This window comes from Ursus americanus, chromosome 11 (assembly GCF_024610735.1).
Source record: "Ursus americanus isolate L20-20 chromosome 11, mUrsAme1.1.p, whole genome shotgun sequence".
Classification (NCBI taxonomy): domain Eukaryota; kingdom Metazoa; phylum Chordata; class Mammalia; order Carnivora; family Ursidae; genus Ursus; species Ursus americanus.
This window is the reverse complement of record NC_142137.1, coordinates 66,899,629-66,927,389: the sequence shown is the minus strand read 5'-3', so window position 1 is coordinate 66,927,389 and position 27,761 is coordinate 66,899,629. Positions and strand designations below refer to the sequence as shown.

At 52.5% G+C, this 27,761-nt stretch overlaps 1 protein-coding gene across 2 annotated transcripts in view; it reads right to left on the bottom strand.

Annotated features, from left to right (window-relative positions):
- Positions 1-27,761, bottom strand: part of SYNJ2 (synaptojanin 2) — a 98,131-nt gene that overhangs the window by 63,452 nt on the left and 6,918 nt on the right. For both annotated transcript variants that reach the window (XM_045805416.2, XM_045805417.2), the window contains exon 2: positions 8,248-8,334. In XM_045805416.2, coding sequence (XP_045661372.2) covers positions 8,248-8,334 — 87 coding nt within the window. The remainder of the gene's footprint in view (positions 1-8,247; positions 8,335-27,761) is intronic.

Genomic DNA, 27,761 nt, shown 5'->3' with positions numbered 1-27,761 from the left:
TCCCCGTTCCCCGTGAAATGATTACCCATACCACCGCCCACCTGGCTGTCAGGAGAGCGAGGCAGCCTCTCCGGGGACCCCACCAAACCGTCTGTGCTGCCTTCTCTTCCGCACCCCCCACTGCACAGGTGCTGACAAGCCCATGCTGTGGGAGTCAGGGGTGTGTCGCAAGGCTCTGCTCTGGGGACAGCAGGGACAGTGCCCCTGCTCTGTTTCAGGAGAAGTGAGTGGGATGACCAACTGGCCTTCAGGGGCTGGTGTGGTTCTGGTCCAGAGGATAGTTTCCCCACCCTGCTGAGGTTTAAAGGATCTGCTCCCAGCAAGATCTACTCCAGATGGTCAGAGGTCGTTATCTGGAGTCATGGTGGTCAACATTTTAGATACTCTGATAAAAGCCCCTTAAGTCCCACTGCTCATTGTGTCCCCCCCACTCCCTCCTCACACTTGATAGGAAGAAGAGTGCTGCTCGGAGCCAGGACACGTCTGGGTTTTTTTAAAGATGCCTTCATCCAATGACTAGGTCACCACTCCTACCATGCCTGCTGAGGGGACCAACAGGGTGACCATATTGGCTCATATCCCACCTCCCCAGACAGAGTGTCAGGAAACTGCTTTAAGCAACATAAGAATAAAGCAGTTATGCTGTGGACAGTGATAGGTGTCAGGGGGCTGAGTTTCTTAAGCAGAATAAGTATCATTTCTGGAAGATAGGTGGGGTTTATGTGGGCTTGACGTCCTCGAATTATAGCCTCCCAAACACAAATGTTCCCGTAGCCTGTACTAGAACCAATGCCCAGGCATCCCATCTGCCTCTTTCGATGTGCTCAGCGTGGGGAAAGCAGAGTTCGGGAACAGTCAGAGGCGTGGCCAGGGGACAGCCCCTGCGGTCTAGGCTGCGAGCCCAGAGGAGATTCTGTAGAGAGTGGGGTCAAGGAGAAGCATGGAAAACTACGTCTCTCCACCCAAGTTGTGGAGTGGATTTCGAGCAGCACTTCCTCATCAGCCTCTGCGTGGGGGGACCGAGTCCCTGGCAAGAGTCCCGGTGGCTTCGAAGACAGTAGGCATTTCCTGCGCAGGGCAGTGGCCCGGGGGAGGCTCGGGAGGGGCAGCTGCAGCAGGCATGAAAAAACGGCTCTTACAATCCATGAGAACTGGAGCTCCTGGGTCCCAGGATGAGGGGTGGGGAGAGGGCACAGGTAAATTTAAAAAAGCCACCACAGGAGCGCAGTGGAACCAAGCATCTGATGACAGCAGATTCTCAGGGCGGTGCTTCCCGGGCACCAGGCACTGTTCCGTGACCTTCCTCTCGACAAGCCCATGGGGGAGGTACCACTTCTGGCCCCATTTCACAGAGAGGCAGATGGAGGCACAGAGAGGTTAAGAAGCCTGCCCAAGGGGCGCCTGGGTGGCTCAGTCGTTAAGCGTCTGCCTTCGGCTCAGGGTGTGATCCCAGCATTCTGGGATCGAGCCCCACATCAGGCTCCTCCGCTGAGAGCCTGCTTCTTCCTCTCCCACTCCCCCTGCTTGTGTTCCCTCTCTCGCTGGCTGTCTCTGTCTCTGTCAAATAAATAAATTTAAAAAAAAATCTTAAAAAAAAAAAAGAAGCCTGCCCAAGGTGACATAGTGGGGGAGCTGGGATTTGAATCCACTGTTGGGCTCTACCGCCTGGGCAAGTTACTCAGACCAAGTCTGCTTCGAGAGCTCGTGCTCCTCACCTATGTCCTTGCTGATGGGTGGCCAACGTGCCTGATGAGGCCACCATTCTACACGTGAGGGACTGTCCCCAGGGGGGAGCCAAATCATCCGCCCAAGTGCTCAGCCAGTCTGTGTTGGACCCACAATGCAAACATGGGTCCCCCCTCTCCGGCTCCCTCGGGCCCCCAGGTCTGGCGGTCTCCAGTGGCGCTGGCTTTCTGTCTCACTAGGGGTGTGGCTGACTAATGCACCGCGTGCTCATTTGACGCCACAAGTTTTCATCATTAGTTTAAGTGGTTGTGAATAATATATTTTCCAGCATAAGCTAAATATTGACGTGTAAAAATAAAACTGTTGTGGGCCTCTTTACCAGTACCAGTGGAAGCTAGACTCTGGTTTGATAAAGGAATGCATGAATAAGTTCAACAGATGGGATTTTCCTCATATTTCCAATTCACGTTCCCCCAGAACTTCATCTTAATGACACATATTTTGTGCTTCTGTGTCTCCCGATCATACCCTGCAGCAGTTTGGTCCCAGCACTTGAAGTGTTTAAGACTTTGGCTTGAGTTATCATTGCAATGATTTTTAGTACAAAATCGGTCAAACAATATAAACAAAATGCTTTGCTAAACAGTGATTTAACATAAAAAAACAGATTTGTTGGAAGGTGGATGGGACTTGTGGTTCATATATCCACAGATAAGTATTACTTATTAATGGAACAAAACTAGATTCTGCACCAATTCTAGTTCTGTTTTTCATTTTTATAGACGTGAACACTAAGAAACCTCGTTCACATTCAGACATTGATGGGAACAGAAAGGGCTTCACTATAGCCATGTTGCCCAATCACTCTTCCACGTCCTTCTGAGTTACCTGCCCAAAAAAAAAAATCACAAAATCTGTCCATCAAATTACTATTAATGCTGTCAGCTGATAGCCCACTGACGTCTCCTCCAGTTTTGTAGGAAGCCAACAGCTGGCTATGCCCTGACTTGTACACCGACTGTCACCAGGCACGGAGGGGACTTGCTTCCTCAGCAGTGCTGACAACAATAGTGGGAACCGGCCCTTTGTTTGGCATCTGTAGGTATTTACCTCCCAGAGCCACACGCCATGGCACGATTCTGGAGGGAGACAAAGGTAAGATGGAAGGTGGGTGGCTGTGGAAGGGACAGAGGAGAATGAGAAACAGGCCCCTCATCCCAGGGACATTCCAAGGCAAACCAAGGAGGTGAGGACCTAGGAACTGTTTTCCTCAGAACTGACCAAGTCCGTGTGCCATGGACAGTCTCTGTGACCTCAGAGGAACGGCGCCGAGCCACGGGCTCTCTGGGAGGGGGACCCGGCCCTCCTTAGCCTGGCCCATGGCTTCCTGTCACTCCAGTCCCTGCATGACTCCACCTCCCCAACTGTGTCTAGCGCCCTCGGATGTGCTCCACGTACTACACGTTTTAAGGAAAGCGTCCTGGTTCAAGGCCAGCACCAGACCGTTGGGGGAGGGGTCACTGCCCCTGGCCTACCTGTCCGTGCGGCGTTGGCCTGCGATCCCCGCAAAGAAGGTGTCTCTAGGGGATAAGAGTGGGGCTGGTGGGACCCAGGTGTGTGAGGTGTCCCCTCCAGTGCTCACACTGCACACAAGACTGTTTTTAGTAAAACAGTTTTCTCCGAGCCAAGAAGGCCGGGGGGTGGCGGGTCTCAGGACTCATTAGTCGAGGCTGAGGCCAGGGGCTTGAGACCAGTAAGGATCTACAGCAAGGCAAAGACAAAACTCAAACGTGCTTTGGCCTCAGAAGGTGAGGCTCTGGACTGTGCACGCCTCCCCCGGCCTGCAGGGCCTCTGTCCAGTCTCCTCCCCTCTCTGGGCCTCAGAGAATGAGGCACCAGATGGCCTCTGCGTCCCATCCAGCTCGGAGGAACTCTGGTTCCAGGGCCGAAGCGAGAGCACGCCTGGGTCAGAGGTCGCTGGCCACAGTCAGGGGAGGTGACAGGGAGGGCAAGCAACAGGTCACAGGACTGAAGACAAGCCAGGGTCGGAAGGGATCACACACAAGGACACAGACGCCCCTCCGGGGGGCAGGAGGCTCATGGTCCAGACAAGTCCCGCAGCCTGAGCAAGCAGGGTGGAGAAGTGGGAGGCAGCCACCCAACATGTACTGTTCAGTGGGGACAGGATTTAAGTTCGGGAAGATGAAAGAAGTTCTAGAGACAGATGGCGGTGATGGTTGTACAACAACGTAAATGTCCTTAATGCCACCAAACTGTCCACTTTAAATTGGTTACAATGGTAAATTTTTACCTTCTGGGTATTTTACCGGACACACAACAACCTCGGAGACCTCAGTGTCGATTTAGAAACTCTCTCCCTCGAGAGGGCTGCCTTCAAAACCCAACTCCAAGGCCCAGCTGCCCCCAGCCCCCTGAGCCCTGCAGGAACGGGGTCCGTGTCTTGTTCTAGCTGTGGCCACGGTCATCTGGCTGGGCAGAGCTGGCGCTGGAAGCACGGTGAGTCATGCACAGACACAATGCCGTTTGTGTGGGGACAATGCTGGGTGTGTTCTGGCCGCTGGGCCTCCTGCTTCCCCTGCGTTGGCATTTCTCTGTTGGCTCAGCCTTGGAGTTCACTCCCTGGCAAGGTTTGTGCCAATCTCAACCCTGGGGTGCCTACAGACCACCTTATCCATCCTGCTTGTGTAGGACAATCTCATACTCTAAAGCTGTAGACAGAGGACTCCAGAGCTCTAGGCTTGCCCACCCATGGAGGGGTGGGTCCCCAAGGCTCCACCCTATACCAACCAGCTCAGAGTCCTAAATACCCTGCATCCACATGGCACAGTTTCAAGGATCTCTTTCGCCTTCCCTTTCTAGAACGTGAAAGTAGTGCAGACATGGGTGTGCTGGGAGCTTACACCGGTTCATGGGAGCCAGCAGTGCCCATCTTTCCCCAACTCTGCACGGTAGCCTGAAATCCACCAGGGGTGGGTTAGCTATACCATGGAAACTGGCAGACGCTTCCTATCAGGGCTTTTGCCCCCAGAGAGCTGGATGTCCAGTATTTACCAGCACATCACTGGATACAGGTCATAAATTTGCCTAAGACTGATGAAGGCCATATCAAGACTTTCTAGAGAACACGGCATACCCCGAATCTCAAGACTAAAGATGATCCCATTGCCCTCTCCAGAGACATTTCATTTTGTCGTGACTGCCCAGCAGTGAGCCCTCCACTAGCCTGTGCAGATTAAGCACCCACCAGGACTCGGTGCCCTGAGCTCTACCCCACACCTACTTCTCCCAGAGGGACCCCTCTGCAGGCCAGCCCCTCCCCCTCAGCACCCACGCTCAGACCAGGTTTACTCTCCCCTAAAGACCTGTTAAGAATGATCTAATATAGAGATGAGGCAATTTTCCTGGTTTTGCATGTGGGAATACAGAGAGATTAATAAATACAAAAAGTGAGTCTGTCGTGGAGCTGGACCAGAATCTAGGAGGGCTGTCCTGTACAGCTTCACAGGCTGCACACTACACAATTCCAGAAGACACGATTCACTATAGACCTCACTGTATTCAACCCTTGAGGCTATGAAACAGGGAAGCCGTGAGAGATTAGGTTAAAAGGGAGTTAAATCCCTGTAATCATTGGGATAAATTCTTTCCACCGCTATACTCTCACTTTCTGTGCTTTGTATCACGGATGCATCAGGAAGCTCGACTCCCCGGCTAATTGTGGGGGCTCCACCTCCTTCCCGCTGGCATTTCTGGAGGAAGGAGGGACTTACAGACTCCATGAAAACCTAGGAACCTGGAATAAAGCTTTTATGCAATTTTTATGCACGTTTCTTAATTTCTAACATAAAACAGCTATCTTCACTTAGGTAGATGGAAATTCAACAACTTGCCCCACGTCACAAGCCTGAGGGGAAGTCTCTTTCTTTGTACAGAGACCCTCAACCTAAAAAAGTCAAAAAGGGAGGCCCATCCCCAACTCAGGCTGGTTGTGCTGGTGGCAGCCCCAAATCGGGATTTTACTCTGCACCGCCCAACACCGCCAACAGGTGAGGAGAAAATACGCTAGCTCTGGGCTGGGGACTTGCAGCAGGAAAAGAAAATCAAGTTAAAGCTACATACTCCTTCACGTAACCAAAGGGGATTTAAGGCCCAATCCTTCCATCTATCCTTCAGATAACCCTAGGGCCCTTTCAGGAATGTGTTGAAAACAGGCCAAAGAATCCTGACATTCCAACACTGGGAAGTCACCCTCACCCCCTCGGAGAGCTCTGGCAGCCGGCCCCAGAGGTCGACTCTGGCAGGAGGGGCTGGGGGTAATCAGAGGACAGGAGAAATGGGGGCTGGGGACTTGACAGCCCTCCAGAGGGCCCCCCCCAAGGCTGTGCGCACTCACTCCTGGGGGGAGGGGCGGGTGGGTGGTGGCAAAGGCTGCAGGAAGTGGGCAGGGCTCCCCAGCACGTGGTCACCTCTCTCCAAGTCCTGCCCTGGGGTGATTCCATGGAAGTCTGCCCTGACCCTGGGCCAGTCGCCCCACAGATGCCCTGACCCTGGGCCAGCTGCCCCACAGACGCCCTGACCCAGTCTGACAATATTTCTCAAGGTTAAAGTCATCGCCTCGGGTAAGAAGTACAGCTAGGATTCAAACCAGGGGGCTGCTGCCCTTCCCTGTTAAGAGTAACTCCCTGCAGCCGATCCCAAATCATCATCCAGAGTAAAAACGCTTTCCTCTGGGATGACAGAAAGGTACTGCTCTTCCTGTCCTTGGAAGCTCAACCTCTTCTGCCCCCTTTCAAGACAGAACATGCCGGTGGTTGACAACAACCCCAGATGCCAGAAGGCATGCATTTAAAACCGAGGTCACCCCTTGAGAACTGCCTGACCTTGGCCTGCGCTAAATCCAGGTCTGGGTCAGATGCAAAATGGACCGTTGATTCATGTAGCAGAAAAACACTGCCGGTTATAACTGTAAGATGTCAGCAACGGTAACATCCTAAGAGCCAAGATGCTATACATCACAGAATAGACAAAATACAGCACCTAAATTTTCTGAGCTCCTGTCTGTGTGGGTAAAGCAGGAGCGTAACAGGCTGCCACCTCTCGCGCTGGGAGATCCGAGTTACTACGTTAAGACAGCGCCTGGCATGGAGTAGGCACTATGGACGGTTAGCCGGCATCCTCACATCATCACCGCGGAGGGGAGGGCCATCAGGATTTTTGGTAACCTCAGTAAAATCACTGTGGGGAAAAGCCCCACAGAAGACCCGAGGCAGGCAGCACGTTTTCAGGGAAAAAGCGAGTGTATGAAGGCAGCTTGGTCTGGGCTTGAATCCTAGCTACTCTTCTTACCTGAGGCGATGACTCGAACCCTCTGAGCCTGTTTCCATTACTATGAACAGTGGAAAAGACACAATATGGTATTGCCTTATTTTTAGGATTAAGTAAGTTACCGTATACCTAGCCCCGGGCACAAAACAGACATTGAATGCATGCACGTTGCCATTTATACTGAGTGCTTTTCCTACACACTATTTGAAAACGATCGGTGGTATCATCAGAGTTCAGAAGAGCCCACCCATGAAAGAAAAGACCCAGAAAAGTAATGACAAACAACAGTGCCATTCTGTCGGCTTAAAAAATCCTCAGTCTGTGCGCACAGCTGCTGTGGGACACGTGCAGCCCTAACATGCTCGGCTCGGGAAGCAGGGGAGCAGGACTGAGAATGAGGGATGTCACCTGTGCTCTGGCCTGGGCCCCAAACGTCCCTGGAGACACCGGGTGGGGCCAACATAAATGAGGTGGCTGAGACAGGAGGAAGGAAATGGTGGCTGCAGACCCAGAAGTGAGGTCCAGGGGCACAGAGGTGACAACGTGGGGGCCCCACGGAAAGGCTGTGACCCCCAATGGCTGCCCAGCTGACAGTGCAGCCCCCAGGGTCTCATACAAGCAAGGATGCCTGCTTGTTCCTGTGAGTTCTCAGCCTTTTCAAAGTCAGACTACACAGCCCGTTTTTCAAATGCACTTTCCTTTCCTCTCCCCCACACCCCACCCCCAGGGTCCCATGGCAGGTGCACGGGGGCTCTTCTCTCCTCGCCCACATGCCCAGTCCCGCTCTTCTCCAAGCCACCCTGTGAGCCCGGGGGCTTCTGACTTCCCGTGTCCACCCCTTTTAGATCCCTCTTAAACGACAAACAGCCCCCTGGGCAGACCCCCCCACCCCCAGACACCCCCAGTCCTCCAGACCCGACTTTGGAAAAACTCAGGTCCTGGAGGGCAGACAATGCAGGTGAGCTTCCTTCTCACAACTTTCTCCTCCTCCCCAGCACAGACCAGGGAGAATCAGGCTGCGTTCACCTTGACCTCCTCCCCAGCACGGAGGACCAGCAAAATAAAGAAACATTTTAAAAGATCACAACAGCTAAAATAAAATGCCTAAATCTGGCAGTCTCTCCAAACGGAAAGCAAGGGAAGGTCTGCCCGGCGCCCTAGAAGTCTAGCCTCAGACGTGCCGACAGCTGCGGATCTGTCTGGACGGGTACTTACCGGACCTCAACCTGAGCTCCCCCAAGCAGCCATAAGCATCCGTGAGTTTTCCATACTGGCCTTTAATGACCTCCTTCTCTTCCGGAGCTGGGAGAGAAACACATCACAGACAACATCAGCCTGGGTCTCCTGTTGGAGTTCATTCACTGCAGCCTTCCAATCTGGCTCCCCACCCACTCGAAAAAGAAAACGCAGAGACAATAGCTCGGCCTCAAGTAATGTGTGTGGAGGTTTTCTGACTAGCGAATCACCGTGCTGCAGAGATTTGGACCTTCCCACAAAAAGCTTGCTCTCTGGAAGCTCCCACAGCTCCCTGGGGGGCTGGGGAGGGTGAGGAGCGTCTCTGGCTGCCGGGAGGTGCTGGGGTTCAAGCCAGGAGCAGGTGCCTCTGACCCAGCCCAGTCCGCAGGCTCAGAAACAGGAGTGAGTCATCGTTACCCGATGGGGAGGACCTCCTTTCCTAAATATTTCCAACTGGAGGCTCGTCCTGCGAGTGCCCACCTGCCCCCAGGGACCTGCTAACTAACGGACAGGGGAGACTGCGCAGAAGGCCCACGTGTCCCAGGGACCCCGCGCCTGGGCCCGAGGCACACCCCCCCCCCCCCAGCAGCTGCAGGAGCAGAGCCCCGGGGTCTTTAGCAGTTACCACCAGTGCCCAGGACAAGACACAGCCTGGGGAGAAAGCAAAAGAAGAGAGCTGACCTGACAGAGGGAAGGACCCTTTGTAGCCGGGAGCCCTTGACCTTCAAGGACACCAGAGACCCATCTGGCATTGATGGCGACAGGTCCTTGGACCTTTCCTCTGAAGAACGTCTCTATATGCAGAGAATGAAATAGGAACCCGGATGAATCCTCAAATAAGGGCCTGGCAGACACCATTAGGGACATTCACCAGGAAAGCAGTCACTCTGCCTCTGATTCACTGTGACAGACGGGCTCTTAATGTGCGGTGACAGAGGAAGGTCCGGCGGACACTGCAGCTTCACAGGAGAGCGTCTGGGGGGGGAGGGGGTCTGTAGAACCCCTATAACTCTGTGCAAATTTGGGGATGTATTTATTTCTGGGGCCCAGAGCCAGTTTCCGTCACAATGGCAAAGCAGTTAGTGACCCTGAAGAAGTTAAGAGCCAGCTCACTAAGTCACATCTCCCCCAATACTCAGGAATCATTCTGATTGATTAGGGGGTTTGGGGAGGCACAGGGGCATAGTAACCTACAGCTAACTATGAGAAGGACTGGGGGGCCCGGCCCACCTACTCCCTTGGCTGGGTGCAGAGAGGGGCAGCCGCGAGGCACGTCATTCCCTGGTCTTGCTGCCACTGCTGTGGTCACAAACACCAGACCCACCGGCTCCAAACCACACACCTCCCTGAGCTGACAACCGTGCAGGTCGGAAGCCTCCGGAATGGGCTTTACTGGGTTAACATCAATGTCGCAGGACCGCACTCCTCTGGAAGCTCTAGGAAAGAACGTGTTTCCTGGCATTTCCCAGTATCTCCAGCCGGCTGCGTTCCTGGGCTCCTGACCATGCCCACCCCCTTCAGAGCCAGCAGCAACCTGACTCTGGCCTCTGCTCCCACCTTTACTTCTCTTTCTCTCTCCCTCTCCTGCTTCCCTCCTCCCTTTTTTTTTTCATTTTATGTATTTATTTGAGAGAGAGAGAGAGAATGAGCAAGGGGAGGGGCAGAAGGAGAGAGAGAGAAGCCGACTCCCTGCTGAGCCGGGAGCCTGACTCGGGGTTCCATTCCAGGACCCCAAGATCATGACCTGAGCTGAAGGCAAACACTTCACCAGCTGAGCCACCCCGGTGCCCCCCTCCTCCCTCTTTTAAGGGCCCTTGTGAGTACACCAGGCCCACCCAGGTAACCCAGGACCATCTCCCCATCTCAAGGCCCTTCACTTAATCACATCTGCAAAGTCCGTTTTGCCACGCAAGGTAAAAGTCACAGGGACTAGGGTTTAGGATGCTGACCTCCTAGGGGCCCACCGATGGCTATCACCCATTTCTCGGAGGCCACAGGCTTCCTGCTCCCACACCGATGATGGGTGAGGGGCGCAAGGTAGCCTCTGCATTCCCTGCATCTGCTCCTGGCTGAGATGAACAATGTCCCCTGCCCAGAGATGATGGCAAGCCCACTGCTGAGGGCCGGGCCCTGTGCCCTGTGCCTACAGAGTCCTGCTGGAAACGGGCCTGCACGCAGATCCAGGACAAGTAAACCCCATGAAAGCCTATCCCCGCAGGCCACAGGCACGGTCAGCCTGTGGTCTCCCGCATGCAGGTGTTGCAGGCAGGACCAGGATCCCGGCCCTCCTCTCGGGACACGTGTTGGTAAAGCACGAGAATAAATCTGACACAAATATAGATATTTCAACCCTCGGAGCTTTACGAAAGCCCTCACACAGAATCCCTAAGCCGTAGCGTCACCCCGTTCTCATGTTAGCCAGCAACAAGGAGGCTTTGTGCACTCCCTTACCTCTGCAAATCATCCTGACCGATACAACAAAACAGAGGGAAACTGCCCACGGAAGTGATGTGGTCAGATCCACACGTCAGGGGTGGGAACGTGCCCACGAGATGGGGCTCTAGAAACGCAGCTGGCCCCTTGTTCTGCTAGGTGACAGGTGACAAGTGCGTGCATCACAGCCCGTCACCAGGAACATGAAGCCAGTACAAGTAACAAAAGGCTCTTCATCCCCTTATTTAGCAGACAAACAAGCACAACCCCAGGGCCACCAGGTCCCACTGGAGTCCTGTAAGCTACTGCCTCCCAACCGGAAACGCCTTTCTGCGGGACACATCGGAACCCACAGCAAGTCGCTACCTTACTGGCCTCAAACAACAACACGGTCCATGTCACAAGGCCAAAGGCCAGAAGTTTGCAGCAGGTGTCGGCAGGGCCTGGCCCCTTCTGAAGCCTCCCGGGGACGCTTCTTCCCTGCTTCCTACTGGCTTCTGGTGGGGGCTGTCAGTCCTCGGTTCCCACCCAACCCCCCCACCTCCCTCCCATCCCCGCCTCCGTCTTCCCCATGTGTCCCTTCTTAAAAGGACACTGGTCATATTGGATTTGGGGCCCACCTGACTCCAGCACGATCTCGTCTCACCTAATGACATCTGCAACGACCCCAGCTCCAAATTCTGCCGTATTGTGAATTAGGACTTCAACATATCTTTTCTTGGGGACACATGGGAACCCACAACACTTGGTCACTTTTTCATGTGCTGAGCCAGTCCTTTTAAAGCCCAGACTTGTTGGCAAGCTGTCTCTTCTATAAGCTTGTTTTCTCTTTTCAATGTCTTCCTCTCCAACGCTCCTTCTAACCCTCACTGTATAAGAGGGGACATTCTGGTTCCATAATGCAGCTCCCCGCCCCCCGCCCCCGCCGCCCGTACCCGGCATTCCCAGAGGCCTGGCCTCTCAGGTAGCCTGTTCTCAAACCACCCAACACCCCTGCTCACCCCAAACAACTGTATTTCCTCAGTTAGGTTTGAAGGAAGAAATCCATTTTGCTCTTCAAAAGGGAGCTCACAGATCGAATGTCTCCAAGCACTAGGCAGGTGATGAATGACTGAAGCTTCTGGAGGGGGCCACAGGTGATCAGAGGACATATACACCGTCTAACGGGGGTAGATGGTCAGTCCCATGTCAGTCCAGGGCCAGCAAGTCCTCTCCAGTTTTTTGAGAGAAATAGGACACTCCTGATTTTTCAGTGTTGGCAACCAATCCAAATTTATTTTAAGCATCGTGTGGGCTGAACGCACACCTCTGCAGACTGCATTTGGCCTGCCCATTTGCAACTCCTGTCCTCCCTTACTTCATGTTTCGAAAATAGACTATTCCTGTCTTTCACACTTTTGTTGCATTTCCTGTAGGTTTTTCCATGTTAGAATGCCTTCGCTTCCCCTCCCATTGGCCACAAATTTCCAGCCTTTAAGGAAAGTCCCCTCATTTGCTCTCCCGCCCTCTTCCTCATGCACCTCTCACCCCCGGGACGCAGTCACGCGCCCAGCGAACGTGTGCTGAGAGCCTGCTGTGGCTGGCACTGTCCTAGACACAACTACAGCAGCGAACCATGGACAAAAATCCATCTACAGCAGAGCTGGCCAAGGCAGGCCTTTGGCAGTGGCAAAGAAGGAACATATGTCATGAATGGATGTGAGATGACAGTGGAGGCCAACCCGCGAGGGGGTGGGAGCCAGGAACAGTGGCACGGGCAAGGCACATCTAGAAAGGCAGAGCGGTGGGGCCTACTGGGTGCCAAGTACCTTGTAAGCTTCCTGCCAAGGGGGACAGACAAGCTCAATAAGCATGATACAGATAGGAGCTAAGGAGAAAAGGGAGCAGGGAAAGGGGCTGTAAAGTGTGCGGGGTGTGTGTGTGTGAGATTTTACATACTGTAGTCTAAGAAGACCTCACTGCAAGGGCGACTTCTGAACGCAGGCTTAAAGGAAATGACAGGGACGGCAGAGTGATGGTGGGGGGAGCCACTATAGGCCCAGGAGATCATGTATCAAGGTCCTGAGGCAGAAGCATTCCTGACATATCCAAGGACCAACGAGGAGCTCCACGCCTGGCAGAGGAAACAGAGTGGAGGACACATTGCAGAGAGCTTTGCAGGTCACAGAAAGACCTGGGGTTTCACTCTGAGCGACAGGGAGCCACTGCAGGGTTTAGGATTGCTCTGGCTGCTCTGTTGAGAACAGATCCTAGAGAGGCAAGGGGAAAAGCAAAGAGACCGACCCCTACAATGATCCAGGCAAGAGATGACGCTAGCTTGGACCAGGGTGGTAGCAGTGGAGGTACTGAGAAATAGTCAAATTCTGGACACACACACACACTTTCCTATGGACACTTGCAAAGAAAAATAGAGTACTGGCACAAGCCTATGGACCCACACTACCATGTCCCTACTGCCTCCCCTGCTATCAGCTCTTGCCCAACCCTCTTCACTCATACCCCCACCACTCTCCTCTACCTTCCCTCAGTGGGTCTCATAACGTGGGCCTCAGACAATAGGCATCAACCTGCATTAGAAATACAAATGATCGGGTCCACTGCAACCCTACTAAGTCAGAAACTCTGGCCTTGAGACACAGAAATCTGCTTTAATGAGTCCTCCTGGTGAAAATCATTGCCCTAGATTATTGTGAGTAAATCCCAACCTTCCTAGCATTTCATCTATAAATACTTTAGTAAGAATCTCTGAGAGATAAAGGCTCCCCTTAAAAATGTAACCACAGGGCGCCTGGGTGGCTCAGTTGGTTAAGCATCTGCCTTCACCTCAGGTCATTATCCCCGGGTCCTGGGATCGAGTCCCACATCAGGCTCCCTGAGCAGGAAGCCTGCTTCTCCCTCTCCCTCTGCCTGCAGCTAACCCCTGCTTGTGCTCTATTTCTCTGTCAAATAAATAAATAAAAATCTTTAAAAATATATTTAAAATAAAATAAAATAAAATAAAAATGTAACCACAATACCATTATCACATCTAAAAAACCCATAATTCCTTAATATCGCCAGTTATCTGTATATAGTTTGAACCCAAAGGATCTGTGGACAGACTTGATGGGGGATATGAGAGAAAGACAGGGTCCAAGGATGATGCCGAGTCTTCCTCCTGGACAATGGGAAGGCTGGAGCAGCCGTCACTGGGGTGACAGAGACTGACGGGCCAGGCCTGGATGGGGCATCAGGGGCTCGGGTCAGACGGATGAGCCTGCGGTGCCCACAGGTGCCTCAGCACAGACGTGAGGGCAGAGCTGTGCCAGCCTGGAGTCCAGCACAGAAGTCCCGCCAGAGATACAAATGGGGTCCCGGCAAACAGAAGGTATTTAAACTCTGGAGATTGGAGGGGACCACCTGGGAAGTGAGTGTTGGAAACAGCAGGTTCAAATCAAGGAGAGTGAAGAGAAATGTCCAAAAAGATGTAAGGAAAACCAGAAATGCGTGTTGTCCTGGACGTCGGAGAAGAAAGTGCTTAAAGGAGGCAGGAGGGGTGAGCAAGCTCAGATGCTGCTCTGTGTACGTAACATGAGGACATGTCCGTCCTTCCAGTTAGGCGCTGGTGGCCAGAAAGGAGCAGTGTCCGTGGAGCTGAGGGGCAAGAAGCTGAATGGAGAGGGAGAAACAGAGACAGTGTGTACAGACAATTCTTTGAGGAACTCTGTGTGCATGCATGTGCGTGGGGGTGGGGATATGTGTGTGCGTGTGTGTATCTGTGTGTACGTGCATGTGTATATGCACGTATGTGCGTATATATTTATGCGTGTACATGCATGTGTGTCTGTACATGTTTGTGTGTTTATGTGTGTACATGACGAGTGTATACATCTGTGTGTACATGCATGTGTATATGTCTGTGTGTATGTGTGTGCATATATGTGTGTGTATACGTGTGTGCATGTGCACCCACACACACGTGCTGGTGGAAATGCTCTGGGACAGTAATAACTGATGTGGTAGGAGCGGGGGGAGCTGCTGGAGCGAGGCCCCAGAGAAGGTCGGTGGAGTCCAATGTCTAAGTGGGGGCCACCCTCAAAAACAGTCCATCCGTGGTTAATAGGAGACAAGGGAGCAGACAGCGGCCGGATGTGGGCGCAGGCGGGGTGGGGACGTCTCCTCCCAAACGCTACGGGCTTCCGGGCAGCGAGAGGCAAGTCCATCAGCTAAGAGTGAGGAGAAGAGCAGGTGGAGGAGGAGCGGCAGAGCTGGAAGGAGGGAGGCGGGGAAGAGCCCATTGGGACAATCACTGAAGGTCCCACCTGGACTCAGGGATCATGAAGTGGCAACGACACTATCAGCATGGTAGTGGGTCTCTGGAAACTTCCAGCTATGCAGAGGAGGAGAGGATCTCACTGGCAGTATCACCAAGCGAGCAGGACAAGCAAGAGAGGGACAAGGGCCCACAGGGAGAGGCGAAGACAGAGCTAGTGGCTGTGACCTGTGGCGCCGAAGGGGAGGCGTGGGGGCCAGCAAGGAACTGTGGGGGGTGGCAGGGTCAGGGACCACCATCTAGCAGGGTCACAGATCACCTAACAGGGAACCAAGGGGTAAGCTGAAAAGGTGGGGGTAGTAGGTGCAGAGTGGGTGTTTGACACGGATAGAGGGGGGACCAGAGCATGGCCATAGGAAAGAGTGGCCGAACCAGGGTAGAGGACCCACTTGGTGGGGGGGAGATCAGGGAGCCCAAGGCCAACAGTTTCAGGAGGATCACCATGGTGACTGAAGGAACCAAGAACGAGAGCAAGCCTCAGCATTGGCGACACTGGCATTAAACAAGGTAAAATCACCAGGTAATTCCAACATAGGGCAATGGTGACGGGGTCCCCGGTGTGCGTGGGCAAAGGGTTAACAGAGCCTGCAAGGGAACTGACCTCAGGTTAACATTCCAGTCCTGCTTCCCTGGTAACCTGATATAAGTTATCTATGTTACTAGACAGCATGGCTTATGATTAAAAATAGTCCTGACTGGTAGAAGGCATCTGGGTTGCGAGGAACCACAGGTGACCTATAATAACTATGACGGGGCCATGTGGACACCCTGGGAACGAAAAAGCCTGTCTTTTGAGGGGACCCTGGAAGCTCAGGACACTGGATCCTGTGAGTGAACCCTGTCTGCAAACAGCCCTGGCATGCACACCAGGTGAGTGAAATGGGCCTGCGGTCTCCTGATGGCTGGGTAAACGTTCAGGAGAACGTCCCACACTGCTCTGCCAGCAACCCGTGGCTCCCCGGTGGGCTCGTCACAGTCTAGAAGTTTGGATGAGCCTTGGAAGATCTCCCTTAGGCACTGCACATTGAGATTCAAAGTTGAGTGCTTTTATGGAGGAGGGAAGGAGTGTCCGGAGGTGGCAAAGAGGGGTCTTGGGGACACACATCCCACCCCCAGGGCCAGTGGGCCATGGGAGTGGAAGAGAAACAGCCAGGACTTAGGCCCACCAGGGAGAGGCTGGCTTGCCCCAAAGCCGGGCAAACTTGGCCTGATGTCCCGAGTTGGGGCTGGTGTCATCAAGAGTAGGAGTCACCCACAGAGCCAGAACGTGCTCTGCTTCCTAAAACCCAGGCCACGCAGGCCATGTTCCTGGTCTGCACACAGCCAGTCCAGATCAAGAATCAAACCAACCACACATGTTTCTTTCTTTCATAATATATTCCACAATAACACACCATAAGGAAATTCCAGCGAAGCCCAGCCCACATGTCACAAAAATAAGTAGGTCAATTGAACAACGCAGACAGCCCCAGACTGAGGTACCATTTGTGGCTGCCTTCTTGGGCAGGATTTTAAACCATCGTCTTGTATTTCAGGCTCTCAAGAGGACAGCATCAGCCAGATCAAGGTCAGTGTCTCCTTCAGGAGCTCAGTGCAGACTGGCTTAGGGCTGTTCCTTCCAGAGTTATCAGTTTAGAGCTAAAGCAGCTCTTCTGAAAGACAATGGTTTTTCTCGGGGTGGGGTGGGCTGATGGAGGCACAGGACGGTTGCTAAGCAAAGTGCAAATCAAAACATCAGTCTATAACAGAAGCTTGTGAGCCGCGATGAAAGCCAACTGGGCAGACGCACGTCAGCCCCAAGAAAAAACTTTCCTGTACTCCCCCCTGCTTCTCCCTCTCACCAAAAAAGTCCAGGCCACACAGAAGAGCCAGCGGGGGGGAGGGGAGAGGGGGTGGGTCCTCAAAAACACATTACCTAAGCAAATGCACAGCCTCCCACCAAGGCTGGGCTAGCCTGTGCAAACCGAGCAGAGAAAATAAAAGGGAAATGGATCATCTCCTGCAGCCACAGCTGGAAAAACATCTGTGGGGCCCGGGTGGGCCCCTCCCCACGTCCCTCCCTGCACCAAGGTCAGCTGTGGCTGTGACCAGGCGGGAGGAGGAGGGGGCCGGCTCCTCCGACAAGAGGGCTGGGGTGCAGGGCTGGCCACGGAGCCTTTCGATCGGAGTCTTTTGCCCATGCTGAGCACGCTTCTGACAGAGCGGGGGACAGGGGCAGCGGGGCGCAGCACAGGGAGCGGAGCCAGAGTGAACCGTAACAACACCTGTTTCTCTACAAATACGTGTGCGTTCACTGTACATGTGGGGGCGGATCCTGCAGACCAGCTCCCTGGGGGCAGCGTTCCCCCCTGACCGCAGATCTCATGCCTGGGCCTCCAGACTCTCCCGCGTGCCCCCAGGCTCTCCTCCTGGAGCGAGTCCCGATGCGTCACTTCCTCACACAGCAAGCCCTTCGGTTCGCTTCCTATGACTAACAAATTAGGTCCACGGGCCTGGCCTGGCGCTGGAGGTTCTCCTTAATAGCTACTTCCCCAGTTGCCTCTCTAACCGATCAGCCAAACCAGCTCCTCAGGACATCCCTCTGCCTCCTTCCTTCCTCAGTCATCCATCCAGCTGAACGGACCCTCCCAGCCCTGCTACAACCCCTCCTCAGAGCCTCCTCCTTTGCAGAGAAGCCCTATTTGCACTCATATGTGTGTGCACACACATACACACACACACCCCTTTGGAAGCCATGTAGCGTGATCCACACATATCTTCTCGTGCTACATGAGCTGCCCAGCGGGAGCCTGCGTCAACTCCATCCCTCCCAAGGATTTCTGTGCCAGGGTTGTCTGAGCCGCCAGGAGAACCGCAGCGAGGCAGGAACACCACCGCCAGGGGAAGGAGCCTCGCTGCAGGAAGGAGGTGCGATCCCTGGGTGGTGCTGCTGGAGGGAGGGCAGACCTGTGCGGGATCCAGCAAGGTGGAAGTCGTGGAGACCTTGACGAAGGGCTTCGGAGGAGTGGCAGGTACCAAAGCCTGGCCGAAGCACGTCCCGCGTGCCAGGAGAACGCGAGGAGCGAGAGCGGAGGCGGCACGTATGCACGACCCCGTCATGTGCGCGGATGGAGAAAGGAGGTGAGGGGCGGGGCTGGGAGACGTTTCTTAACATGAGATCCGACTGTCTGTCGGTTTAATGGTGGGAATCACCCAGCTTGGAAGGAAAGGGGTAAGAGTGGGAGCACAGTCTTCAAAAGTGGGGGTGAGAGGGACGGGGCGGGAAGGTGGACACACAGGAGCACGGGGTTGTCGCTGTAACAGAGGAAGGTGGAGAGCGCGCCAGCACGGGGCAAACAGGTCAGGTAGTGGGGCCCCTTAAAGTTCTCCTTTTAATTCCTTTTATTTTCTCTGGGCAATAGGAAGCAAAACATTAGCTGAGAGGGCCAAGGTGTTGAAGGCTTGAGAAGGTGTTAGCCATCCTGGAGAGCAGAAGAGCAACCTGAATAGGAAAACGCAGGAGACTAAGGACCAGCACCAAAACCCTTCGTGGCGTTGCAACGAGAAGTCCGTGCGGTGCGGGTTTCCCTCCAGCCGCACGAGGCACCACGGGCGCATGCGTGGGGCAGCGGGGCGGTGGTCTCGCCCATGGCTGGGAGCTGCCTGGGGCGCACCAGGGGGAGAGCGCCGGCGGGAGTGGTCACTGCATGGCGCGAGTTGTAAGTACGGGGGAGGGGGTGTGCAGGCAGTGTCGGTGGGGGTGGCGGGGAGGTTTCAGGGCCCCGCTGCTAAGGGCCTGGTGGCTGCAGAGCTGTCTGGGTGGGGTGTGAGGGAGGGAGCAGGTAGGAAAGGGTGCCCGATGTACTTGCAGGATGGCGTGAGAACTGGGGTAACAAGTAGGCCTAGTGGGGTGAAGTGAGGGGAAGGCAGGGCTTGGCAGGGAGACGGTGAGGGCAGAGAGAGGCCAGCGGGGCAAATGGGTCATGCTGATGGCCAGGAGCTCACCTACGATAGGGACAGGAGTTGTGGTGGAAGAACCCAGGGAGCCCGGAGCCCAGCTCCTCCATGAATGGAGAGCATGGCCAGGAGGAAGGGAGGTCGCAGTAAGGAGGCGTGTGTATCCACTAGGAGTGGTCCTTCTTGGGGAGGAACCCTGGCCCGGAGGGGGGCATGGGCAGCAGGATGCCTGCCCTACCCCCAGCAAGGCTCAGGTTGGGGGGAGTCCCTGCAGTAAGGCGGGGTTCGGAGAGGCTGGTGGGTGAGGGACTTGTTGAGGTCAGGACACAGCTCCAGGAAGCTGAGGTAAGATTTCATCCTTACAGAAAGCCAGTTCCTACTCTGTATTTTAACCCAGAAAACAGACTATAATTCATCCCTCTGGCTTCTTTGATTTTTTAAAAATTGTTGTTCTGCTGTTTAGCGGGAAAACTAGCATTTGAGATGTGATTAGAACGCCAGTGTGTTCACTTGTGTTAGATGTGCCACAAGGACGCGGGGCTGCAGCCCGGCTGGATCTGACCTCGGGCAAACACAGGGCACACAGGCCCAGGAAAGATGAAGGAAGTTCAACTCTGAGCAGACACATGAATTGTGCCTTATTATTCGCATCCCCACATGTAATATTTGGGGGCATCTTTTGTAATTAGTTGGGCCTCTTCCTCTGTACGTGTCTATTAATTAAACATGCTTCTTACTCGCGGAGACCCCACACAACATAAGGGAAGATATTCACACCATTTTTACAAAAGGGCAGAAGAAACCTTCTCAAAGGGCCCTACTACCACATTTCATTGATTTGGGAACTGCCTTCTCTGACTTACCAACCAGCCAAAGTCTTTCTGTACCTGGAATTAGCTCCAGGCTTGCAAACAGGAAAGTCTGTGGCTGGGTCAGAACCTGCCCTTAGAATCTTAATCACTTCACAGCAGCGATTCCTCAAATGCACCCCAAGAGACGCTGGTATACCCTAAGATGTTGATGTGTGCTCTGTGAACAGAAGGTCAAACATACTTTGTTTGGGATCCCTGGGCTGGTTGACCAGGTGTATTTACCACATGGCCTGAGCTGCACATCTCTGCCGGGGTGGGGGTGGGGGGGGCACAGGTACAGACTCTCCCAGTCATTTACCTGTGAAATCCTTTTTTTCAGCAGCCTCTCTCTGGGAAGTTCACCTTTACAGAATGAACACTTTACTACTTCTGATGCCAGTCCCACACTCTTTTCTGGGTGCCTATTTTGTCTTCCCCAACTCTGGCCTTTTGAATGGGATACCTTACCTGCCACCTGCCCCAACCTCTGGCAATGGCGGCCCCCTCCTACTTTCTGCCACTCCTGGTCCAGCCACAGCTATTGCTCCTGTGTCAAGCACCTGAGCCCCACCCTGACATTCCCAGAACTGAGCCTGGCTGGGACCTGAACAGGTATGTCCCCTAGAGGACAAGTCAAATTTGGGCTTATCTGGAGGCCTGTGCCGCTGCCCTGGGAGCCAGTGCATGAGAGAACCAAACGTCTCCTGGGAAACGGGTCAATACCTAAGGGGAGAGACAGGTGGGAGGGGGCCAGGAGGGAGGGGTCACACTGGGTGGAATGCAGTGTCTGTCCTGGGACCTCCACGCCTGAGTCACAGGAGGGAGATGGCAAGAAAAATGGAGAACAGAACCAGCACGGCTTATGGCCCAAAGCAGAGTGGGCAGTGCTGGCTCCGTGGCTCGGGCGATTTGTAGTTTTCCTCTTGAGAATGACTCAGATGTCCTTTGCCATCTTTCCTGGTGAACTGTTTGTCCTTCTTTGTGATTTGTAGGCGCTTGTTTATAGCCAATGATTGTCAGTCTTTGACCCTTTTATATGTTGCAGACGGGTATACACAATTTCTTTCCAGGCTCCTGCTCATTTTTAAACTACCTTTATGGTGTCTTTTGATATCCTGGAGTTTTACATATTTATGTAGTCCAATCTATCATTCTGACACAGGGCGGAGGCTGAGCAGAGGTCCTATGGTGCCACCCAGGCTCTGTTTCCAGATCCTGCACAGGCATGTGGGTGTGTTCGCTTTGTGAAAACTCTCAGAGCTGTACATTTAGGATTTGATCATTGTTCTCTATGTGTTACACTTCAACAAAGAAATATTTCTTACATCTGTCAGGTTTCTTTATCTTTTTGACTTCCGAGTTTTATGCTTTGTTTAGAAAGGCTTTCCACACCATAAAACTGTGAAAGTTTCTCCTATATGTTCTTCTAATACTTTAAAAGTTGGGGCTCTTTATAGTTAACCTTAAAGGCCTCTGTAATTTGCTTTAACATATGATATAATGTAGGGCTCTAACTTAATTAGCATCTCCATGGGCTTAACAAAACCTAGGAACCCCATAAAGGTAAACCATCAACTATGTTACTAGATAACATTGCTTGTGGTAAAAATGACCTTAATTGGCCAGTTGCTCCTGGACAGAGAAGAGCCATAAATGATTTATACCTGCTGATGAGGACACCAGGCTTGGGTGAAGCCTGGAATCTATACTTCTGGGGGTTTGATAAGAGATACTGGCTCCAGGGCGCCTGGGTGGCTCACTTGGTTAAGCGTCTGCCTTTGGCTCAGGTCATGATCCCAGGGTCCTGGGATCTCAGGCTCCCTGCTCAGCGGGGAGTCTGCTTTTCCTTCCCCCTGGTCTTGTGCTCTTGCTCTTTCTCTCTCTTTCCCCCTCCCTCTCAAATAAATTTTTTTTTTTTTTAAAGAAAGATACTGTTTCCAACAGGGCACAAAGCTTTAAGCTAGGGGAGAAGCTGGTCAGCAGATGGATGGCTGTGCAAACAGTCACCTGCAGGAACTCCTGCAAAGACCACTCTGTCTCCTGGGCAGGGACAGCCAGCACTGTCCTGTGGGCAAGCTGAGGTTTCTGCCCTCTCCCTTTCAGACCAGACAATCCAAGGGGAACCCAGTCTGAATATCTGGCTGAGTAAAGGAAGAGCCCCAACCGGGCACAGAATTGTCAATTTTACCAACACCGTTTGTTGAATATCCATCTTTTCCCTGGCTGATTAAATCGTCACCATTACAATAAACGAAATTAATCCATTTACATCAGTCTGTTCTGAGCCCTCTCTTCTAATCTATTGATTTGTGTCCATTATACCATTCTTTTTTTTTTTTTTTAAGATTTTATTTATTTATTTGACGCAGAGAGCGAGCGAGAGTGCACAAGTAAGGGGAGCAGTAGGCAGAGGGAGAGAGTGCTAAGCAGGGAGTCAGATGTGAGGCTCAATCCCAGGACCTGAGATCATGACCTGAGCTTAGCCAGCTGAGCCACACAGGCCCCCTGCTGTTGTACCATTCTTATGGCTTCACAGTATGCTTTACGATCTGGTAGATCAAGTGCATCCTCACTGATCTTTTCCAAAATCTTCTGGCTACTTTGCCATTCCTTCATCGTTCCGCAGTGTTCTGGAGCTACTCCTCAGACTAGGTGGGGCTGAGAAGACAGTACTAAGCAAGAAAGAAAATGCCCCTTGTCGTAGTTTCCTGGGGCTGTCGTAACCAAGAACCACAAACTGGGGCGCTTAAAATAACCACAATTTATGCTCGCAGGGTTCTGGAGGTCCGAAGTCCACACTCAGGTGTTGGCAGGGCCGTGCTCCCTCTGAAGGCTCTAGAGGAGGAAACTTCCTTGGCTCTTCCAGCTTCTGGGGTCCCCAGGGATCCTTGGCTGGCAGCGCCATCGCTCTGATCTCTGCCTCTGTCTTCACATGGCCATCTTCCCTCTGTGTGTGTCTGTTTCTGTGTCTTCTCTTTTTATAAGGACACGAAGTCCTACCGGATTAAGGGCCCACCCTACCCCCACATGACTTCACCTTAGTTTACAACTTAATTAGGGCTACAAAGACCTGATTTCCATATAAGGTCACATTCAGTTATCTTGCTACCGTGGGTTAGGACTTGGACAGGTCTCTTGGGGAACACGGGGCAACCTGTAACAGCCTGCTCCCATAGAGCCCACACTCTGGTGGTGCACGAGGTTACATAGCACACGGGCACACAAACAACAAAGGTGCTTCTCGTAATAAGCGCTATGAAGACGAGAAAGCAGGTAATGGAATGGAGACGATGGGGGCGCAGCGAGTGTGGATGCCATGGGCCAGTTCAGCGAGGGTGGCCAGGAAAGTCTCGCCAAAATCATCGAGATAGCCCCGAATGAGGAGGACACAACCAGACAGAGGTCTTGGGGGAAGAACACTACAGGCAGAAGGTACAGCAAGTACAAAAGCTGTCAGGGCTGCTCAAATGGACAGAGCTCAGGAGAAGAGAGTGAGAGGCCAGAGCCAGGGCAGAGGCCATAGGCCGTGCAGGCTCGAGCAGGTCCCCGTGTGGGGGCGGGGAAAGCCCTGGAGTGGGACACCAGTTTGGTGGTGGCTGTCAGTCCAAGTGAAGGAGGGCATGGTTGGATGAGCACTGTACTTATGGGGGGGGGGGGGCTGCAGAGCTGGTGGCCTCCAGATATCCAGAGCCTTGTGGAGGTAGAGAGGTCTGGACTTGCTGGGGGATTGGGTGGAGTGGAGGAAAACAGTGGGTCCAGGATGACTCAGGCGTTTTTGTCCTGAGCCTCTGCCCCACCCACATGGGGCTGTCATTTAAGGGGGGGGGGGGAGTCCCAGATACCCTTTAATCAGCCCATTATGTTTTATATCAAACTCCTATTGGAATTTAATTGGATTTTACTCATAAGATACTTGGATTTATAGATTACTTGGAGAAGAACATCTTTACAATGTCGATGTTCCTATCAAAGAATACAGGATACCTTTCCAATTAGTTGGTGCTTTAGTAAAGTTTTATAGCTTTCTTCTTTTAGGCCTTACATATTTTTTTATGTGTATTTTCGGAAACTGTTGTCACTGGGAGTGGAATCTTTGTTTTCCTATGTGATACTCTAATTTCTAATTGACTCATGATAGGGTATTGGAAAGCCATCAATTTTTATCTGCTGAGCTTGAAAAGCAGCCAGCTAATTAATTCACTAAGTCTCACGAACCCCCATATACCTACCACCCAACTCCAACAGTTACCAACATTTCCCCAGTCTCGTTTCACCTGTTCCCTCCCGTGCCGTGTGTGGGCGCGCGCACGCGCATACGTGCCCATCCATCTGCCTCCCGCAATATTGCCAAACAAATCCCAGATACGCCATCATTTCACTGACAGATACTTCAGGATCTATCTCCTGAAGCTTCTAAGTGCACAAGCTTATCCTCTGCACCCAAAAGACTTGCAGATGTGGAGGAGGGGGACACACAGAAGCCACAAAACTGAGGCCCCTCCTACAAGGCCCAGGAGAAAGCTGGTGAGCAAACTAAAGTCACAAAGTTTGGCCTCTAAAGCTCACAACTTTTCTTACAGGATCTGGGTCTATTTTCTCGTTTAAGACAAGATTCTAATAAGCTCTCAGCAACCTAGATTTCCTAACAGCAAAACTGAACCAGAAACCTAAGGCAGAGCGTGCTGAAGTCAGACACACACCCGAAACCCCTAGGTCTGGAGCCATTCGGCCGCAAGCAATGGCATTTCATTACAATTCTTCCCTTCATGTATGTGCTCTTATGTAATGTGCCCCTATGTTGCAAGGGTAAGCTGCAAATACCAGGGCCAGAGTTGTGTTAAAATTTTATCACTGCCATACAAGTTAGAAAAAGGCCTTTACCAGTCTGTTTTCTCCAAGGCAGCCTAGAGCCCACAGGGTGCCTTTCTGTGAATTAGAAAAAAGTGTCCCCTCTAGACAGACCCGCTTGGAAAGCAGGAGAGGTCCTGGAGGAAACGGAGCTCGCAGTAACCACCCTCTCTTTCCCGCTGGTCCGCGGCCCCTCCCCTCCTGAACCACAGGCCCCACCCCTCCGGAGCCACAGGCCCCGCCCCTGTGGTCCAGGGCCCCTCCCCTCACCGCTACTGGTGGTCTGCGTAAGAGAAGCAGATACTACCATGATGGACCGTATCACAAGGGCTTGGCTCAGGCCTGCCGGTGACAAGTTATTTCTAGCCCAGGGTTTCCAATATCCCTTTCTTTATCTACACCATTTACATAAAAACACGCCCATTATTGGAGCAGGCCCAGACCCGAGTGTCACAGTTCCGCGGGGCCAGAGCACGTGGACTGCCACATCCGACCGCGTTCTATCCCTCCTGCCCGCAGGATCCAGCGTGGCTCCCCCTGACCTCAGTTTTGCTTAATCGGGAAGCGGGAGCTGCAGAAAACTGTCTCCTCTGAAGAGTTTTTTTCCAACAAACTGGATTATCAGCCATGGATAAGGTGTGAGGTGAAGCTAAGTTCACACAACAGAGCCACTAACGCAGCTGAAACAAGACCGCACATTCCCAGACACACAAACTCCCCCCTCCAGAGCAGACTGTTAAAAAGTAATGTTTATGACGAAAGGAAGGATTTTCAGAATGTTAACGGATGCTAAAAAGAACCAACTAAAGGAGCTACTACTCTAGCACATTTTATGATATTTAAATACCTTAATTTGTGTCCCTAATTAAAGCTAAATTGCTATTGCCTTTTTAAAATTTTCTCTGCCAGTTACAGGAAAGGGGCAGAACCAAGGAGAGATAATCTCATGCTTTTTAATTAATTCATAAGTCTCTAATAAAAAAAATGTATAACATGAGATTCTTACCTCACACTTACTCTGAACCATCTTAGATTTTACCTTCCAGATCACTTCTCCTAAGATTCAAATTTCTGGATAGTTTATTATTTTAACTAGGTGTGTAAAGTAAGGGAGCTGCTTATTTGCTTATGCTTAGTGTTTAGTTGTTTTGTTTTGTTTTGTTTTTTAAAGACACATGGAATTCCAGAGAAGGGAAGGCAATGTAGCTTGTCATTGGTTGGTTTTCAGATGCGGACTCTGAGGCCGGAGGTGTTAATTCGCTCAGAGAAGGACCAGCATAAGGAGCCAAGGCTAGAATTCACCTCTTCTCTCTCCCACCACTAGGCTGCAGAGGAAACAGGTGAAGGGTTTAGTGGAGGACTCACTGGAACATTCTAGGGTGAGACCTGAGGGAAAGGGAAGTAATTTGCTTTTTCTGAGTAGAGATTACCACCATCAATCCGTAACAGAATCAATACAAGCTGAATACAAAAAGGCGGCTGGCCAGCAGAGATAACCTGAACGTCATGCCCTGCTTACATCTGGCCATTTTCCTAGATCTTGATGGGTGTCCAGACCATTCCAGTTCTATGCTGGGTCTGGGCATCACCGTGACCACCCTGCCCTCTCCCCACCCCACCCCCCAAATCCCACATTAATTCCAAAACTAGGAGTGCCCTGCTGGCCCAAGTTCCGCTTTGTGAGACCTCACACTGCTCTAAAGGACAAAGGAAGGTCCCTCTTCATTTCTTATCACCTGCTTTGCCATGAGCACCGCCGCAGACCTTGTCAAGGAGCAGAAGTGGCAGAAGATGAGGCCTGTTCTCTGGTAGTGGGTGCATACAGCATGGCAGCCTGTGGTCAGGCTGGACAGGGGCTCCAGGAAGTCAGGGAGGGTGGGCTCCATCAGGCCTGGTCTCAGAGAAGGGAGGAGGTGGGACAGGAAGCAGCAACAGAATTAAAGTACTAGCTCCCGTGATAGTACAGAAGGCTCTCCGGGAGAGTCCCTGATCCTCAAAAAACTGCCACAAAATTAAGTTCAGACTTTCATATTCGTACTTTGGAACTGCTGCCAAGAACTGGGTCACCAGAAGGAGCTGCCCTGCCTGCCCTCCTTAGCTAATATGCTCAAAGTGAATCCTCCTCCTGGAGTCACTTTCTGCACCAGGAAGCTTTACAAGCAAATGGCAACCCTCCAGCTTCATATGCCAAGAGTGCGGACTGCCACTCCCCCAGGACCTGGCCAGAGGCATCCAGCTTTCCTGGACAGTCCCTTTGCTAAGCACCAAGGCCCATGAGAGATGCCTAGTGCCCACCTTGGGTGCAAAACACAGTTCTGTCCACCCAGCTGGCAGAGCCCCCACCCCCACCCCCAATCCTCTAGAACGAGCAGACTTAGGACAGGAAGATGCATTCACTCACTCAGGCATCTCTCCCCACTCATGACTGGGAGGGTGTCTTTGGGAAGACACCAGTCCAACATGTTACCTGCTCGACACACCTCCCGTTCAGAAGCATGTCCTTGGGGAGCCTGGTGGCTTGACGCTACCTCTATGCTAAGAAACTTAGCACTTTCTTCAGAGCTTTGAGTCCTTCCTAATCAGGCTCTGTTCTAGGTGCTGGGGACATCCACTTGGACGGATACCACCCAGCACAAGCCTCAGCTCTGATGGAATGCAGGACCGAAGCCCACACCTTTCTCTTGAAGATGTCCCCTTCGTGCTATCACACACTGCTCAGAAAATGGACAAATGGCTTCCCCAAGCCTGAACGCTCCTGTTGACACAAGCATTGGATGAAAATCCAGTCCCCATGGGGATGTTCGACACACTTACACTCACCAGCATCCCTGATCTTCACTGACAACGCTTGTGTTTTAAAACCCAAAATAAGCATGGAGACAACACAGCTAATCTTTTTCATACACACATTGAACTTTGTTTCTTTCTTTTCCTTTTTTTTTAAGATTTTATTTATTTATTTATTTATTTGAGTGAGAGAGAGAGAGAGAGAGAGAGCACAAGCATGAGCAGCGGGGAGCGGCAAAGGGAGAAGGAGAAGCAGACTGTCCACTGAGCAGGGAGCCTGACACAGGATTCGATCCCAGGGCCCCCGAGATCATGACCTGAGCTGA